Consider the following 17,939-nt stretch of genomic DNA (forward strand, 5'->3'; position numbering starts at 1 on the left):
CCATCCAATGCATCCAAAATTTTGAAGAAATACTTTGCACGTCAAACAAAGTTATTGATTTAATTATTTGTAAAATATTTTATTGGTTTACATGTTTTTTGTTTGTTTTTGAACTAAATGTGTCCATGCACTGCCGCCCATATCATTTCTAACTAATCTGTGCTACGGTGAAGTATTCCGCATTTCCGCATCCTCTTAACGTTACCTAAATGTTACCAAAACAAATTATTTTTCTCATTCATTCAGCAGGGCTAATACTACGAAACTACGAACAAGAAAGTTCGTGTCGTGCGGTCCCTCTCGCTCTCTTATTAAATAGTATAAGTGTCAGAGGGACCGCACGATATAAACTACGAGTTTCGTAGTAGCCCTGCTGCTGCGTACTGTTCATTTTTTTTTTCGAGTCAATAAATAACGAATATTTTAATGCAAAATGCCACACACGTTTTATAATTTCTTATGTTCTAAGCGCAGTCCAAATAAAAACCACAACAAAATTCACAGGTAAATAAAAGTAGGTAAGAGTGTTGCCAATAACAGTTATTAGCTTTTTATTTAATTGCTTCGTTCGTTCCAAGTATGTCAGTCATTCATTCATTTTATTCCGTTCTTTTCTTTCTCGTTTGGCGTCGAGTCGGAGTGACACGTGAAAAGTATTTCTTTTAAATAAATTTGATCAAATAGGCCTTAAGTTTAGATTATACCAAGATTTTGAAGTAACATAAAAGCTATCATAATGGTTGACCGTATTGATATGGCTCTGGACGACATCATTAAAGCAAGTAAAAGAGGAAGAGGTGGAGGTGGAGCTGGCCGAAAGTTTGATACAAGCAAAAGAACCGGTCGAGGAGGCGGTGGTGGAGCAGCTGGTGGATTCCGCAATGGTCGCGCAGGCGGCGTATTACGTGGGAGAAATCGTGGCGGTGTATCCAAACCTACTAACTACTCGAGGGTAAATCGAATAACCTATGATTGTAACATTACAAAATGGCGGCCAGTCTTCTTGAGTGACGCATTCACAAATGGTTAACAGAAGTGAGCTGGTTTCTTAACGTCGTGCATTTACGGTGCGAAATGTTTCCCTCTTCGAGGAAGACTGCTGTTACATGTATTATCAAATAGTATAATTTCCGTGTCATATTCAGCATATTAATCCTGGGAAAATCCCAGCAATATGTATTTATTGTCACCTTTGTAATGCATCAGTTGGAGGTCTCTACGACCTATTACTAAACCACACTGTTATGGTGCTCTAGTGCCACAGTTACGTTAATTTAACTGCAACAAATCCAAATTCTCTCCATTATCTTTGGGGATGCAAGTGATATCTACAAAGTATGAAGGAGATCTTGCCGTGTCGTGGTATTTCCACTTGCATCGTGGCATTTGTAGCAGCTTGCTGAGGGAGTTGGAGAAAGAAGAATTTCTACATTGTTGAGTGGAAATGTAGTAGCTCCTTTACCTCAACGTGAAACAGGCTCCAGGCAGCAATGTTGTGGTGCAGACAGTGTTGTGTATCAGTGATTGAAAAATATCTATAACAGACTGCTGTAAAATCTATCTCTGTACCAATTAATTTCTACAAATTCTGTTTATACTAGTTATTGTATCATGTTTATGTCAAACGTTAAAGAATCACTTAAGTTAATTGCATTGTTCAATGATCATCACCTGTATTATATCATTATGGTTGCTATGTATTTTGAGTGTACACATACTCAAAGACGCATTGAGTGGCCAGTTGGCATGCTCTATGAAGGACGACATTTCAGGGTGATGTAAACAGCACTTGGAAACATGACATGTTCAGTGACTTTGGAGAGCGGAAGATGCAAAGAAGTGGGCCCATGACAATGGGCCCTACAAAGCTGTTAGTGTCCAACCTGGACTTTGGAGTATCTGATTCAGATATTCAGGAGCTATTCTCTGAATTTGGCATTTTGAAAGGTGCAGCTGTTCACTACGACAGATCTGGCAGATCCTTAGGTAAGAATTATAAGTAATTTGGTTTAATTTTATTGTTTTTACAAAGTAAGTCATACTCCACCTTTTTTTCATATGGGCTATGAATGTGTCAAAGTCATAGCTATTGTGCAGGGGCTACTTCATAAGTTTATTAGAGTTGTCTGAAAGCCAAAACGGTTGGTAATTGCTATGCATTTCTGCTGCTCCATTATAGATGCAAAACAAGTTGCAGCTTGAATATGGCTGCACTAGGTACAGATCTAGTGAAGTAAATAATATTTTTCCATCATATTCTGTCAGATAAGTCCATATTTATCTTTTGTGGTTTCTAAAAACGATTATATTCTAGGGACTGCTGACGTTGTATTTGAGAGAAGAGCTGATGCTTTGAAAGCAATGAAGCAGTATAATGGAGTGCCGCTTGATGGCCGCGCAATGAATATTCAGTTAGCTACTTCAGAAATAAGCACATTCAGGAATGAAGACAGAGGGCGCATTGGTGGCGGTGGCGGTGCTAGCGGCGGCGGCGGTGGTGGCCCCATCAGGAGGAATAATAGAGGTACTTGCTCATAGGATCCATATTTACTTTGTCTGTTAGGTGGCTTTAACTTCATATATGCTGTAAGGTGGGTAGGAAGTTAGCAAGCAAATTTTTATGTGTCATCTGAACTCCTGTTGATGTCCTGAAAATAACATTTATTAGAATAGTTAGTACCACACCAGCTGTGTGTAAAATCTTGAGTTTAGCATTATTATGTTTAGATATGGTATCAAATGTAAAATCTAACACAAGCAGAACACTTAACTACTTGCTAGTACATACCTACATACAATGTTCAAATCATCTCATCCAATATTGCTAAGCCACAGACTACCAGATAAAAACAAAACTCTTTGTTGGTCCCTTCTCACTCAAAGGTTGACTGGTAGAGAATAATTGTTTTAAAATTGTTTCTCTTTAATGTACAATAAAAGAGAACATACTTAGTACATACATACATGCATCAGTTTTTGTATTGTATCAGGGTTTAAAAATTTCTTTTTGAAAACTTAATTGCCTTATTACAAATGCGGCCTGCTAGTTGTTTTTACCTTAGAGTAGTGGATAACGCTCATTTCGAGGCTTAAAGACTCAAACCCTTAAGACTCCAGGGTCAAATCTTATCTATATTTAAGAATTAAATTGGCTTTGCGGTCTTTGAGTAGTTAAGCCACGAGAGTCTTCAGAGTTTGAGTTTTTAAGCCTCGAAATGAGCGTATTTCACAACACTATTTTACCTACGTAGATAAAATAGTGTTGTGAAAGTAGAATTATTAACTGTATAAAATGGAATGAAACACACAAACAACCAAACAAAACACTTCAAACCCATTCTAGAATAAAATTGCTATCTATAAGGCAGCTGCGTTCACTCACTCGCCCGGGCGTGCATTTGACCAGAACTGAATGCATGTTGTGTTGTTGTATTTTCTGCTGAAACCGAATTTATGCCATTGCAGTTGGAAGTGGTGCTAACAGAAATCAAGGCGGTGGTGGTGGAGGCGCGCGAGGCAGTGGGGCTCGCCGCGGTCGCGGTAGCGGGGCCCGCGGCGGCGGCAGGCGCCCTGTGCCCACAGCTGAACAACTCGATGCTGAATTAGATGCTTATGTCAAAGAAATAAAGTAAACAATGGTTTACCTCAAGTGCAGTGAAATGGACACTATTTTGTACATGTGTAAGGATGCCGAACAATGGCATTTTATTGATAGTATGAATTTAAAAAAAAAAAATAATAATTAGGACCTTGGTTACTTTACAGTAAAAAAATATTTTTGATGACATCAATAATAAAAAATGATTGTGTTAGTGGCACTGTCCTAGCCAGAAAGTAATTTTGAATAAAAGATTTTTGATAATGGGTTTTCACTTTTTATTTATTCCTTTGTATTTATTTGCTGTCAGGCGTTCTCTTGGACATTCAAGCTTGGGACAATACTTGTATACACTGCTAGTAAACACTTTATAATACCTATCCTCAAGTATGGCCCATAAGTGGTGGTTTATCATTATTATAATTAAGTCAATATCAAAGTGTAAAGAAAAGGTGGTTCCAAAGAAATTGTTTATTGCAATTTTTTCACTGTCAACTATTGAGACATTAACTGAGACAAAAAAGTACATGTCAGACCTACCATACCCATGCAGAGGTAGGGTGGGACAGAACCATACCACTGTAGGAGTGCTGGTATATGATGGAAAATAAAAATATTTTTTCGCGAAAGACTACTTATATTGTAAGTTGTACAGTCAGCATCAAAAGTAGCTGGATTTGAGAAAAAAAACGAAGGAACCTCGCTACGTGGGGCTCCATTTCTGAGCGGTTTGCCCTTCGGGCATAAGAAGCTACCTAATACTCGTAGCCTGTGTTACTACAGCACTCCTGTGGTATGCTTCAGTCCCACCCTACCGCCAGGGGTGGGTAGGGAAAAAAAAGCATGTATGCAGTCGAACATAGAATCTCCTCCTTTTTTTAAGTCTGATAATGAATGAGCATAATATTATTGTTGCATGAAATGAAAATGATAAAAGACCTAGTTAACTAAAGGCGGAAACAACTAAAACGCGACGCCACGCCACTTCGCCCGACGCATGGTTCTATCTGCAACTGACCATAGAATATTATGGAGCAGATTAGTATAATGGTGGCACTTCACTTCGCGTTGCACTATTGACATCTTCGCTCATGCCAGGTATGAAATAGTACATCTCTTTCGATTTCGTACGCGCAAATATTTCGGTGAGTATACCAAGTGAAGTGCCAGCATAATAATATGGCCCTATAATACTACGAAGTGCAAAATTCGAACTTCTTATTTTGCCATTCCGCTGACGCTTATATTATTTAATACGAAAGTTAGGGATGGTATGCATTGGATGGCGTGTCGCAAGCGTAGCGTGGCGTCGGTTTTTTAATAGTATGTCCGCACCATAAAGGTGAATAAACCTCTACAGCCTTCGATAAATCATTAATCTACAGCTTTTCAGAGCTCTACTTTATCAAGATCCTAGGTGAATTCAGACAGCAAGGCTACTACCATGCTACTACGAAACTCGAAAGCAGGGCTACTACGAAACTCGTAACTCGAAGTTCGTGTCGTGCGGTCTCTCTGACACTTATACTATTTAATACAAGAGCGAGAGGGACGGTACTATACGAACTTCGTGTTTCGAGTTTCGTAAGAGTTTCGTAGTAGCCTAGCAGGTCCAAATAGGCTCAATGACATGGTGAATGAAACATGGGTGAAACTGTAAGATTGAAATTAATGTTTATAAATAGCTTTACGCTAATAATTAAAACCGTTGACTATTTAACGATAAAAACAATTTGTTGAACTGCTCTCATTAATTCTTACATAAACACTATCTTTTAGTCGAAATTAATAACTATGTAATAGATATATCACGTTAGCTTGGACATTCCTCTTTGGCTTGGACACAGTATTGACGTTTGGGTAAAGTCCCTCATCTAGTCTTCTCTGTCATGTCATTAAATGATGCTGTGCTGTCACTGTCATGTCACTTCAGGGGTGCCAACTTAGGAGTTTTACCCCTAAATTTAGGGGGGAAATAAGGACCATGGGATTTTTTTAGGGGTATATTTAGGGATTTTTCCATACCATGTTTGTGTGATATAGGGAATTAAAATGGAATGTTCTCGATACCACAGTGTATCCCACTCTCTATTGCTTGAAATCGTAAGTGCGACTGACAAAGATATACTCGACCGAACGCTCCGATTTACGTTACTGTGATTTGTAACGCGGTTGAACAATCTTTTTCGGCTTTCACACTAGTGTATTTCACACTTCTGTATTTAAATTTATAGGTCTGTGGCGTGGCTGTTGAGTGACTGAGTGTTGTGCTGGCAAAATCGAACTGATCCTAAATAATGTATAACTTAAAACATTAAAGAAATTGAGATATAATTTGTTTTATTTTATATATTGGGGTTTTTTCCAAAAAATTGGTTAGTTTTAGGGGGTTTTTACTTAAGCACAAGGGGTAAACAAAAATGGAGTTGGTAACCCCGCGTCACTTGCTTGCTGCGCTGCTTTATAATGTGCACTTAGTATTTGGCTCGCGCGCTTATTCGACTAGTGAACCGCCGGCGTTACTTGTGAAATGCGGCATTTCATTTAGTACGCGAAATCGGTCGTACCTGACCCTAGGACGGTTGTCGTCTTGAAATTGTTTTTAATGTGCATGTCCCACAACATGTTAAATTTATCATAAAGGTTTTAAAATGCCAGTTTTCTGCAGTGTACTGTTAAAAAAATAATAGACAAGAAGTGGTAAGGTACTGGGATACACCATCAGTATATCGTATAATTTCATGGTTCAAAATAAAATAACATGAACCCTAACATGCCATTCTGTGTTGCCACGTACACAAAATCAAATTCCCTGGTTAGTTTTAATAAATGAATTTATTGTTATCATCTTAAAATGACTGCTAATTTTAAAACTTAATTTTTTTAAGTTCTAACTTAATTATTCATATACAATACCTGAGTTCTATGATTATTCAATGTTATCTTTGTGAATTATACACAAGAACCTGTATAAATTGTTACCCGACACATTTAGATTAAGGTGAAGGTCTTAAAAACTTAAAAATGTTTTTCGTCTTGATGAGCAAAAGCCCGATCAATGATTTACTTAGGCATTACGGGAAACGAAACAATTTTTTTTTCGTATTTCTACCCATTTTCCTGAAATGTTAACTTTTTACCCGACTGCCCGAAGGAGGGTTATGTTTTTCAAGCGTATGTATGTAAGTATGTATGTTATGCATGTACCTATGTATGTATATTTTGTAAACAATTATTTTTATTTTAGTCTTAATTAATCTGTACATTATATTAGGTTTAACTATAGGTGCAACGTGTTAAGTACGCAAAACTTCTTAGTTGGTGACTCAGTCCATGAATTTTCAGTAATAATTTGTAAATATTGAATGTCCTTAAATATATATATTTTTTAATTAAAAGTGAGGCCTGATCATTGATATACCTACATCATACCTACCATTTTTTTTAAGAAGAAACCTACGCCTAACCTATACACAAACATATTAATATATTCACTCTTAATTACTTCTTAATTTCTAAGTATTTCCCAAGATACATTTTGTAACCAATGACTTAATAGACCACAGAATAATTTATTTTCCCAATAATTCAGGTAACAGTGGAGCAGCTGGCAACACAATTCGTCACGCACACTAACATCCTTGCAAATTGTCTTACACCGTTCTTACGCACACTACAATATTGAGTTGCCGCATTCACGAACGTTTTGTTTTTAATTAGCGCGGTATCTAGTCGAGCGAGCGCGCGAGACCAATCATTCATCTAAGAATGTGCAGTATTTCGCTCGCTCGTATTTATGGAAAAGTGAAAATTTATCATTACTAGTGGAAATTGCAGTTTGTTATTTCATGATTAATACTTAAATTATCATTTCAGTCTACGCTAGGTACGGTTGTCGTACGTGAATATTGTACCCTTTAGGGTACACAACAACCACAACATGAGTCTATCAGGTAAAGGTTTTTTCTTTTTAATTTTTGTGCCCCTGTACTAGTGTAGTTAAATAAAGACAAAAAACAGTGGTAAGTGTACTGTATAAAACCGATACTAGTATTTCTGTATGGTTGCTCAGATCCGTCTGATGATGACTCTAGTAGCGACGAAAGCCCAGTGCCATGCAAGCGTCCAAGGGCTGACACCTACGGCGCATCATCGACCACATCCCATGGTTCAGGTTGTTATACCATGATGCCTAACATGCCAATTGCTTTATTGCCAGTTGCTTAAAACAAAATTGACTGCTAATTTAAAAAATGTGAAGGTCTTCTCGTAGATGGACAGCTTAAAATCAAGCCAATACTGCTTGCGTTTTTATTGCACTTTAATTCAATGTTTTAAGTTCTTTCTTTTATTTTTTCAGTACTTCAAGAGTCTGATGATGAACCACCTGAGACTTCTCACATAGATTATGGTACAGAATCTAAACAACCTAAAAGCAAAGGCTTACATTATATAGAGCAAAGCCCCCACAATGACATTAGACTAAGCCGAAGCAGCCTTAGTGAAAACTGTTCTTCTCCAAGTGATCATTATGGTTTTGATGAGGAAAATGAAAATGGGGAAGGCTCAATGCGGGCTAGTTTTGAAAATCATAAAGATTTCTCTAAAAACACTAATTTCTCAAATCAGACTGATGAAGAGAAAGGTTGGTATTCAGACAAAGCTAAGAACATGATGAGCAACATGGGTTTTAAGCCAGGAAAGGGCTTAGGTAAATTTGAACATGGACGGACAGAACCTGTTGAAGCCTCTACACAGAAAGGCCGAAGAGGTTTGGGACTTAAGTCATCTACAGTAGGTAGTGTTCCTCGTGATTTTAAATGGTCACCAGATGATGATAAACCAGAAGCTAAAGAAAAAGTGGTAAATAGACTTTTTACATATTGTACTGTGGGTATAAAAACTTATATATCCACTCACATGCTTTGAATTTTGAGTTGAATTCTATTCATTAACAAAATAAGAGCGTTAACAGGCAACTAGAGCCAAAAGCCAAAAGCTAAAAGCATGTGAGTGGCTATGAATGTTCATATTCACCAAATACCTAAACCATTAACAAAATAATATTGGTAGTTGCCAAATATGCATTGCATGAATATGATAATGATGGCATAAATAAAATTCCTGTTTTTCACTTTGCATTGTTGGCTAAAATAACAAATTCTTTGAACAAAGTTAATCTTAAGTTTGTATATAAGTATAAATAAAAAAATATTTATTTGTCACATAAAATTAAAATAAGACATCAACAGTTGTTGTAACATTTTTATTCTCAAATACATATATGTGTTTTGGGGATTTGGAGAAATTGGAGATGATATACATACATACATTCAATATATGTCTTTTACATTGCTCAAAAAATTCTGTGGTTGAGTCTGTTGATTGTATTTATAATGATAAAAAAATATTTTTAGCTCTGGATGCCTCCTGGAGCTGAACCTCTATCTGGTGATGTTCTGGAAGAATGGTTATGCAGAGGATCCAAAAAACTAACAATTGAAGATGAGACAGAATTCGTAGATCCTGAGGTTTTAAAAGGTGTTTTGAATGCAAAGGTACATTATACCTAAATATCAATTAGTTTATATATTTATTTAAGTATTCTATGGATATAAATAACATTGTATATGGAATGATATGTTTATTACCCTTTTATGCAAAAAGTATTGGTCATGTGGTGTGGTACTCAAATGAGATAGTTACAAATAATACTCTTTTATTCTATTTAAAAACAGTGACAGGGACCAAGAATTTAAACTAAATTAAAACTCTTATTACACCTACAAAAAGATTATGTAATCAAGTTTAAATATATTTTTGCAGACTATTTTTGATACTTTGGATGATGAAGACCTTAGGAATGCTCGTTTCCGCAGCAACCCATATGAAACTATAGGTGCAGTAATATTTTTAAACAGGGCTGCTGTCAAAATGGCCAATATAGATGCCCTGTTTGACTTCATGTTTACTGAACCTAAAACGCAAACAGGAAAATTGGCAATAGATAAAGAATTACTTTATTTTGCTGATGTATGTGCTGGTCCAGGTGGTTTCTCTGAATATGTATTGTACAGAAAAGGATGGAAAGCAAAAGGTTAGTCCTAACCTCATATCTCATATTTCTTATGATCATTATTTTGAAACCTTTAGTGTAACGTTTTTAGTATAATATAATTTGATATATGTTGTCCGCAGGATTTGGATTTACGTTGAAGGGTGCATGCGATTTCAAGTTGTCAGATTTTAATGCTGGTACTCCAGAAACTTTCAATCCATATTATGGAATCGAAAATGACGGGAATATATTCAATCCTGCAAACCTGATGTCTTTGAAAGACTATGTTTTGAAGCAAACAGATGACAAAGGCGTACATTTTCTTATGGCTGATGGTGTGAGTAGAAGTTATTAAAAATCACTTGTGGATTTTAAGACTGTAGACTTCTTATATGTTTTCTGGTAATCTGTATCTAAACAACTATTTTTTTCCGAAATTTAGTGTTGGTTCTTTCGCGCGAATTTTTAAGGTAGAGGAGAGAGGTGGTGGTCTGTTTTCTAAACCTACTTTATTACCTTTTTGAGACCAATAAAACAAGTCTATACTTGGTTTGGATAAGTAATTAATTAAATGTAAACAAACTTCAGCTGTCCGATTTGATACATTCAAGGATTTTAAACAGTTTACTTATCTTGTAATACAAACTAGACTAGTGTATTTCAACACAGAAATGTAAATGTTTAGATAGTTTAATTGGGGAATTTCTATGTTTAAGACACCAACTGACATTGTTTTGTTTACATTTAGTTAAATACCTCTCCAAACCAAATATAATTGCAAAAAGTTTTTTTTTATTTGCCTATCTAAAGCACCCAAATTTTTATTTTACATACATGTTCTATTTGGGTAACAGAAAACAGAAATGCATATGTGGACCGAATTGGTTGGGTAGAAACAGTGTAAATTGGCTGAGACAAACAAGTAAGCACACAAGTTATCCTATTAGGGCACAGTTTCCCTTATTAATTAAATAAAAAACCCTAAAAAAAACTGCACAATAGTTTTCTACATAATTTTATTACATTGTTGTTCTACTTATAGGGATTTTCAGTTGAAGGTCAAGAAAATATTCAAGAGATACTATCAAAGCAGCTGTATCTGTGTCAGTGCTTGGCTGCACTGATGCTTGTAAGAACAGGAGGTCATTTTGTTGTCAAATTATTTGACGTTTTCACTCCATTCAGTGTTGGTTTAATTTACATCATGTACAGATGTTTTGACAAAGGTAATAAGCTGTTTTTTTTCTTACAAATTGTTAAATGTTAATTTAGTTAGTACCCAGTTTAATTATTATATTATGTATTTATTTTGTAGTGTGCATCCATAAGCCTGTCACATCACGACCTGCTAATTCTGAACGCTATTTAATTTGTCTGTGGAAACGATTGGGCACAGAGTCAGCTGAACACCACCTTTATTCAGTCAACTCAATTTTATGGGAAGAGCGCGACAATGGGGACGATGTAACGGAACTTGTACCATTAAGCATCTTGCAGGAAGATACAGGTTTCTTTGAGTATATGTATCAAAGCAACTGCCTGTACGTATTAAATTTATGATATTAAATAAAATATTTGCTGTACAACACTGAGTCATCATCATCATCTTACTTTTTGCTTTTTACAGTATTGGCGAAAAACAAATCAAAAACTTGCTTAAAATAGCAGAATTTAGTAAAGACAAGAACCTCAAGGAAAGTACACAAGCTGAGATAAGGGAACATTGTTTAAAGTTATGGAAAGTAAGTAAGAAATGAGATGAAGAAATGTTATTGATATTAAATTTTACTGAATTCTTAAAACATTCATTTATAGATACCTGACAAAGTAAGGACACAAACGGAAAGACTGAACCCTGAGGATACTCTTTCAAATATTTTAAGTATGATGCAGAAGCGGCCGCGGGACGGACACAGCTCTCATGCGTTCAAAAATGGTGTTCTAAATAAACCACCCAATTTCTTAGAAAAAGACTCTGACTTGGAAACTTTTAAGAATGTGTATGATTGGCACTTTTACTTTTTGGCAAATGGCAAGACCAGTCAAGAGCTGAAATTTTTTATAGGTAATTTTATTTTTTTAAGTAGCCTGTATAGTGTCCCACTGCTGGGCAAAAGCCTCCCCTCTTGACCTCCTCAACTCTCGTTCTGACGCAATGTCAGCAATTTTAGCAATTTTATTCAGTTCTATAAATATACTTATGCACTCATCAGCGGCACAAAATTTGGCCCACTCTACATACAGAATTACCTATTAAGTATTGCAAATATTTGAGAGCCAGATTTTTTGCCGCTCAGTATATTTATTGTATAGTGTAACAAATATCTAAGACAGATTATGATCATTTTTTATTGTCAGGTTGCGGCGGAAAACAAGTGCATCAGCTAGAAGGATCAGGTTGGAAAAGTATTGTAGATTTACACCTTACTTTGCCTGCAAAAACTTTATTGTATGGTGAGGTGAGGTTTAATTACACATTTATCTTATTATACGTAGTTTTAACGTGATTAACTTAATTACTAGCTATCCCATTATTTCTGTTATATTTTTAGATTGTGAAGGAATACCGCGGAGTCGGCAATAATCAGATGTTTAGTAAAGCTCTCCATGTAATAGATGCTCTCATGCTTGGGGGAACTGATATTTCTCATTTGCCGTTATCAGAAAGGTATGTTGATAGGAGATTGAAATAAACACTTTTTTTGTCTAAATTGACAGCACAATATTTTAAATTAAACTATCGCAGTCTACTAATTTTATGAATTAAATTCGGGTTTATCGAGCTTCGTTAAAATCAAGGTACGCGGAACAAAACCCGAATTTAGTTCATAAAAATTAACAGTAGTTTAAGTTATTAATTTTTATTTTTTATTCTCAGGATACACCAATGCGCTTTGTTCTGTGCAGCTCTTGATAAACCATATGATAAAAGTATTGCACTACCCATTAGATGCAAAAGACTGTTTAATATGGAGGACTTCCCCACAGTGATAAACAACTTGGAATGCCGTGCTATGAAAAGAGTAAGGAAGGCGCTCACACTGAATATTCCTGACAGGATTAATAACACTGAGACGTTTCATGTTGTTGGATCTGTACTCTTTGTTAAAGAGATAAAAGGTTTGTTTCATAAGCATTGGATTATATTTCTATGTAAAAACGATTGAGTTAATTTTTGTGTTTGGTTGTCTTTTGTTTAGATTTGTTTTCCTTTACGTTTCACGCCAAATAAAAACAAATAACAACATCGGACATTCAAGTCTGTGGCGAAACTGGTCAGCATGAAATAAAAAAAATGACACAAACATGCACAAAATAAAATGAATTTCTTTTGCAGAGCCGTGGCAGGCGCATATATCAAAAACCAGCGGGCGCAAATATTACTTCAGAATGGGCAAAGACAAGAAACCTCTTAGCGAGTACCACATCGTGGAAGAAGCGGGATTGGACATGGTGGATGCGTACGCGCATCGTGTCATGTGGAACTGGGAAGAAGCTGCTTGCGCCATTTTCGAAGGACTGCCCCACAGAGGAGTTACTAAAGCGCAAATGGAGAATTTTATTGAGCATAAGACTAAAAGATGATCAAACTAAGTAAATTATAAATATGAAATCTAGTTTGTTGTAATAAAGAATTGACAAAATGTTGATTTTATTTCTAATACGCCTTTTACGGCACTGTGCAGATGGTGGGTTTTGGGCTGGTTTAGATAAAAAAGCTCTTAACTTAAAACGGAATTAGTTCGTAAAATCGATTGAGCGAGGAACTACGATCCCTAGTCATGTAAGTGAGATCATGAGGTCCATAAGTGACGAACTCTTTCTTCATCTGACTGATAGTTTGGTAATGCTTGAAAAAGATGTTTATTTTTTGGCATCTACCTTCACATAATATCTCTTTTCGCTGTATGGCTATCATTTTCTCTGTCTATCGCTGAAACTTTTGACTTTGTTTTGACTTAAATTTTATATTTTTGGAGATTTTTGGGGTGACATTTTCCCGACCCGGTTTTTTGTGTATTCGTCCATAGAAACTTGATAGAAACCAAGATATAAACCAAAGAAACTGACGTGAGGTTCTATGATCGTGTATACGAAAAACAGGGTCGGTATTTCCAACCCGGTATTATCCGGGTCAGGAAAGAGTGTCACCCTATTTTTGTATCTTGCAATAAAAACGCCAGCCTCTGCTAGCTGCCTGGCTGACAGTGACAGATGTCAGTGTCAAAATGTTCAATTTTGAGCGCGGTTTGTTCGTTATTTACGTGAATATTTGTTAGTGTATTATCCTTATTATAAGTTATACATTCTTGATTATATCCATATCAAGACAACAATAATCGTCTATCTGCATAGTTAATTTTAGTTACAATGCCTCAAGGTGATAATACAAAAAATCTGCCTTGGTAAGTGCACACCATTTTAGTGCTATAATTTACTGCAATGTGAAATGCATGCCTAAAATTTAATGATGTTATTCATTATACAGGGTCGAGAAGTATCGTCCATCCAAACTAGAAGACTTAGTGTCTCACGATGATATAATTAAAACAAGTAAGATTTTACAACCTCAATGTTAATGATACAAAGTTGTAAAGTTTGTTATTAACCTTCTAAATATTTGTTAAAGTTAACCAGTTTATGAACGAGAATCAATTGCCTCATCTCCTCTTCTACGGGCCTCCAGGGACTGGAAAAACATCAACTATTCTGGCATGCGCTAAGCAAATGTATACTCCACAGCAGTTTAACTCAATGGTATGAAGTTAACATATTACTATATCATTTTTCAGTTATTTTAGCCTTAATAATCTGAGATTATTAGGAATAATTTAAACTTAATTAAATGTGATTTTTATTTTTTGGCCAAACTGACTTGTTTTTGGCAGGTGTTGGAGTTGAATGCATCAGATGACAGAGGCATAGGAATAGTGCGAGGTCAAATACTCAGTTTTGCATCAACTAGAACCATATTCAAGGCTGGGCCCAAGTTGATAATCCTGGATGAAGCTGATGCCATGACCAACGATGCTCAAAATGCACTCCGAAGAAGTAAGTGTTTCAGTTTGAATAGACATTGAGTCGGTGGAATTGCAGAATTCTAAATAACTAATTTGACTATTTAAATGCTATCACTGTTACATTATCAATGTTGAACCAAAAAGCATACTTTATGTTACATATTGTAATAAACATCACTATTAATCACATAAAACAATATTCACCCAAATGTGAGGAACACATTTACTCACATGAAGTACAATACAGAAATAGCTATTAATACATTATTTAAACTGCAAAGCCCTTTTCATGTATACAGTTAATTCTGAAATACCATTCTGGTGAGATTGTTATCCCATTGTGTGTTGATTCCAGTTGCCATGGCAATGTATTTAGACAAACATTCAAAACTTTTCTAAGAAACATGGACCAATCTTATTACTTTATTTGAAGAGAGTTAAAAAAAATACAATAAATTATAATTAGAGAAAATAATGATATAAATTAAATAAAAGAGTATAGTAAAATGTTTTATTCCTTTAAATATTTAAATAACTTGCAATTTTAAGTTTTAATGTTATGGTTTGCAAAATATAAGACATGTCAGACAGTGAAGATGATGAAGTTCAGAATAGAACAGTCAAGATCACATTGGTTGGAGAACCTGCAACTGGTAAAGTAAGTATTTACATATGTTGATTCTATGATATTTGTATTAGTAACTTTACTTAAAGCTCCTTCAATGTGTTGCTTATTTATAAGGGTTAGGTGAAATGTAGCTGCTACTGGCAACTCCTTAAAGAAAATGTAATGAATTGCAATAGCTGTTGATTGCTGAGCGAAAAGCTTCACAGTTTGAAATTGTGTCAAGGTCCAAGGCAGCTAGCTTCCATAGTTTCTTATCACCTGTCACAATCTGTGAATAATAGTTAAAAATCTACAAATAAATAATAAGTCAGGGAATGTAACTGCGCTAGAACAATGGCCTTGCATGTCCTAGTAGGTGGGGCTTAAAAACCGTGTTCTGCGCATCATAATTTTAGATCTGATGTGACCGGATGGCCAAATGGTTAGAGAACCTGACTACGAAGCTTGAGGTTCCAGGTTCGATTCCCGGCTGGGGCAGACATTTGTATGAATTATGCTTATGTTTGTTCTCGGGTCTTGGATGTTCAATATTTAACTATGTATTTATCTATATAAGTATGTTTAAACGTTGCCTAGTATTCATAGTACAAGCTTTGCTTAGTTTGGGACTAGGTCAATTGGTGTGAAGTGTCCCATGATATATATTTTTTTGAATTTTAACTGATCAACAAGCACGTCTATATGCGACCTCGAAAATAATTCGTATTTGAATTATAAGTCATGTTGGTATAAAGTATGGCCACATTTTGTGTGGAATTTGCTCTGAGTTACGCTTCCTGACTTTTTATTTATTTGTAGCGAAATGTCTAAACTGACATACTGTGTTGTTAACTTTTTTTACTATAGGGTTCCAGGGAACTTCAATGATGTTTTTTATTGAAAAAATAATTACAATGGACCACTTAACACCCTTTCTGCATTAGGTTATTTTAGTTAGTCCCTGAGTGCACATGGAGGATTAAAAAAGTTGTGGTGGGATTCCCATAGAAACATTAAAATAACCAGGCCTGGGGTTATAATACTGGTCACACAAAGCGTTTTCGCTCGTCCTTTATTATCCGGACAGCTAAGGAGTGGAAGACCCAGAATGCGTCTGTGTTCCCTGATTGCTACAATCTGGCCTTCCTCAAATCTAGTATGTCTTCAAATCATCGTAGTGCACATCTTCACTTACCATCAGGCATGATTGTGTTCAAATGCTGCCTTGTATATATAAAAAAACCGCTATTGTAGAGCAGCCTGTGCGCGCGTTACCTGGGGCTGGGGGGACGGGGGCGGGGGCGGGCGCGGGCGGTGGCACGGCGGGCGCGGAGGTGCTGGCGGGGCAGTGCGCGGGCTGCGGCCGGCCGCGCCGCTGCTGCTCTGCGACGTCGCGGGCGGCGCGCGCGCCACCGCAATGCTCGACAACTATCTCTATGCAACTGATGTAAGTTTATTTTTCATCTTATATTTGACGAGGCTTAAGTACCTACATTTAGGTGACTATGTGACTATGTCACCTAAATGTACTTAAGCCTCCTACTTAAGTGTCAGTCTCATAGGGAATCTCCGAAATAAATCCATCAAACACGCCTCTGCCCAGAACCAGATTCTCTCGCTAGAAAAACGTTTCTAACGAATTTATATATCTTTATTGCGTCATCTGATAATGGGCTGCTCAGCAATTCGCTCCACCTTTACACAATACTACTCGGTCCGTGTATTTCCTCCCAACATCTTTATTCTGGTTACATTAATCTAAAAAGTGTACATATCCTCAGGTCTCTTACATTGAACACATCAAATTTAAAAACATATTCAATGGCATGTGCCCAGACCGCACACATCACAAAATGCCAGCATGAGTAGTTGCCTGGGAAGGCTGGCAGAATCAAACCAGAGTACTTTGTATCGTATGTACACTTTGTTCAGGATAATACCATACCAAATGCCCTTTGTTTCATATGTAAGTATTCGAGTTATTACACACTTATATTTAGCTTCACTTGTAACTATGTTTCTACTAGACTTTACCCGCCTCGAAGTTCCGGGATTTTACTAAATTTCCATGAGAATTTCTAAAAATAACATCGTGGATTTTATTAATGTTGCTTATAAAACACCCGCGCCAAATTTCATGTCTACCTGATCCTAGCGCTTGAAATTTGGGATTTTATCCCGATCCCGTGGAAATATCAAACAAGGGTGTTCATTAAATATATTGGACCCGGATAACTCACGTCTTAAATCGAGTTTAGCTCGACTGTTTCGGGCTAATACCCTACCTAACTTGATTTAAGACGTGAGTTATCCGGGTCAATATATTTAATATGAGTGAGTCTTACGGTAGTTTCATGTTCAAAAGGGTGTTCATTTTGGAAAAAAAACCTAAAAGTCAAAATATCTCCGAAACCGTGCCACTTTTACCAAACCTATTAAAGCTTTATTATAACGTCCTAAGTGCCCTCTATCCGTAGTTGTAAAACTTTTAATTCCAGGTGGTCTTATTCGTCTACGACTTGACCAACCTGCAAAGTTTTGAGAATCTCAGCATATGGGTTAATATTGTGAAGAAATTTTTTGAAACCGAGGCGAAGAAGCCTCTTCTGGCAGTCTTTGGCAATAAATCCGACTTGGAGCACCAGAGGGCAATTC

At 36.2% G+C, this 17,939-nt stretch overlaps 3 protein-coding genes across 3 annotated transcripts; all 3 read left to right on the forward strand.

The window, feature by feature from the left end:
- The first annotated feature begins 599 nt into the window (after positions 1 to 599).
- Positions 600 to 3,866, forward strand: Ref1 (RNA and export factor binding protein 1). Its single transcript, XM_074100116.1, has 4 exons — positions 600 to 952; positions 1,773 to 1,986; positions 2,315 to 2,524; positions 3,466 to 3,866. Exons 1-4 carry the CDS (start codon positions 737 to 739, stop codon positions 3,630 to 3,632), a joined length of 807 nt encoding a protein of 268 aa, XP_073956217.1. The 5' UTR covers positions 600 to 736; the 3' UTR covers positions 3,633 to 3,866.
- Positions 3,867 to 6,843: 2,977 nt separating this feature from the next.
- Cmtr1 (Cap methyltransferase 1) lies at positions 6,844 to 13,300 on the forward strand. The gene is made up of 14 exons (XM_074099905.1): positions 6,844 to 7,551; positions 7,671 to 7,772; positions 7,959 to 8,461; positions 9,016 to 9,156; positions 9,425 to 9,695; positions 9,797 to 9,993; positions 10,699 to 10,882; positions 10,972 to 11,197; positions 11,284 to 11,398; positions 11,472 to 11,721; positions 12,015 to 12,115; positions 12,209 to 12,324; positions 12,535 to 12,776; positions 12,994 to 13,300. Exons 1-14 carry the CDS (start codon positions 7,539 to 7,541, stop codon positions 13,239 to 13,241), a joined length of 2,709 nt encoding a protein of 902 aa, XP_073956006.1. The 5' UTR covers positions 6,844 to 7,538; the 3' UTR covers positions 13,242 to 13,300.
- A 537-nt stretch (positions 13,301 to 13,837) lies between these two features.
- Positions 13,838 to 17,939, forward strand: LOC141436826 (uncharacterized; the record flags this gene model as incomplete). The annotated part of the gene is given in 9 exon segments (XM_074099906.1): positions 13,838 to 14,062; positions 14,146 to 14,210; positions 14,287 to 14,414; positions 14,546 to 14,712; positions 15,227 to 15,335; positions 16,539 to 16,562; positions 16,565 to 16,634; positions 16,637 to 16,731; positions 17,783 to 17,939. Coding segments are annotated over 9 exon segments (850 nt in total), but the record flags the coding sequence as incomplete, so codon positions are not given.

This window comes from Choristoneura fumiferana, chromosome 17 (genome assembly GCF_025370935.1).
Source record: "Choristoneura fumiferana chromosome 17, NRCan_CFum_1, whole genome shotgun sequence".
NCBI lineage: Eukaryota > Metazoa > Arthropoda > Insecta > Lepidoptera > Tortricidae > Choristoneura > Choristoneura fumiferana.

Coding starts and splice junctions, on each gene's coding strand:
- Ref1 (XM_074100116.1), top strand. CDS start 737: ATGGTTGACCGTATTGATATGGCTCTGGACGACATCATTAAAGCAAGT. Junction 1,987..2,314: donor CAGATCTGGCAGATCCTTAG/GTAAGAATTATA, acceptor ATTATATTCTAG/GGACTGCTGACGTTGTATTT. Junction 2,525..3,465: donor CATCAGGAGGAATAATAGAG/GTACTTGCTCAT, acceptor ATGCCATTGCAG/TTGGAAGTGGTGCTAACAGA.
- Cmtr1 (XM_074099905.1), top strand. Junction 8,462..9,015: donor CAGAAGCTAAAGAAAAAGTG/GTAAATAGACTT, acceptor AAATATTTTTAG/CTCTGGATGCCTCCTGGAGC. Junction 11,399..11,471: donor ATTGTTTAAAGTTATGGAAA/GTAAGTAAGAAA, acceptor ATTCATTTATAG/ATACCTGACAAAGTAAGGAC.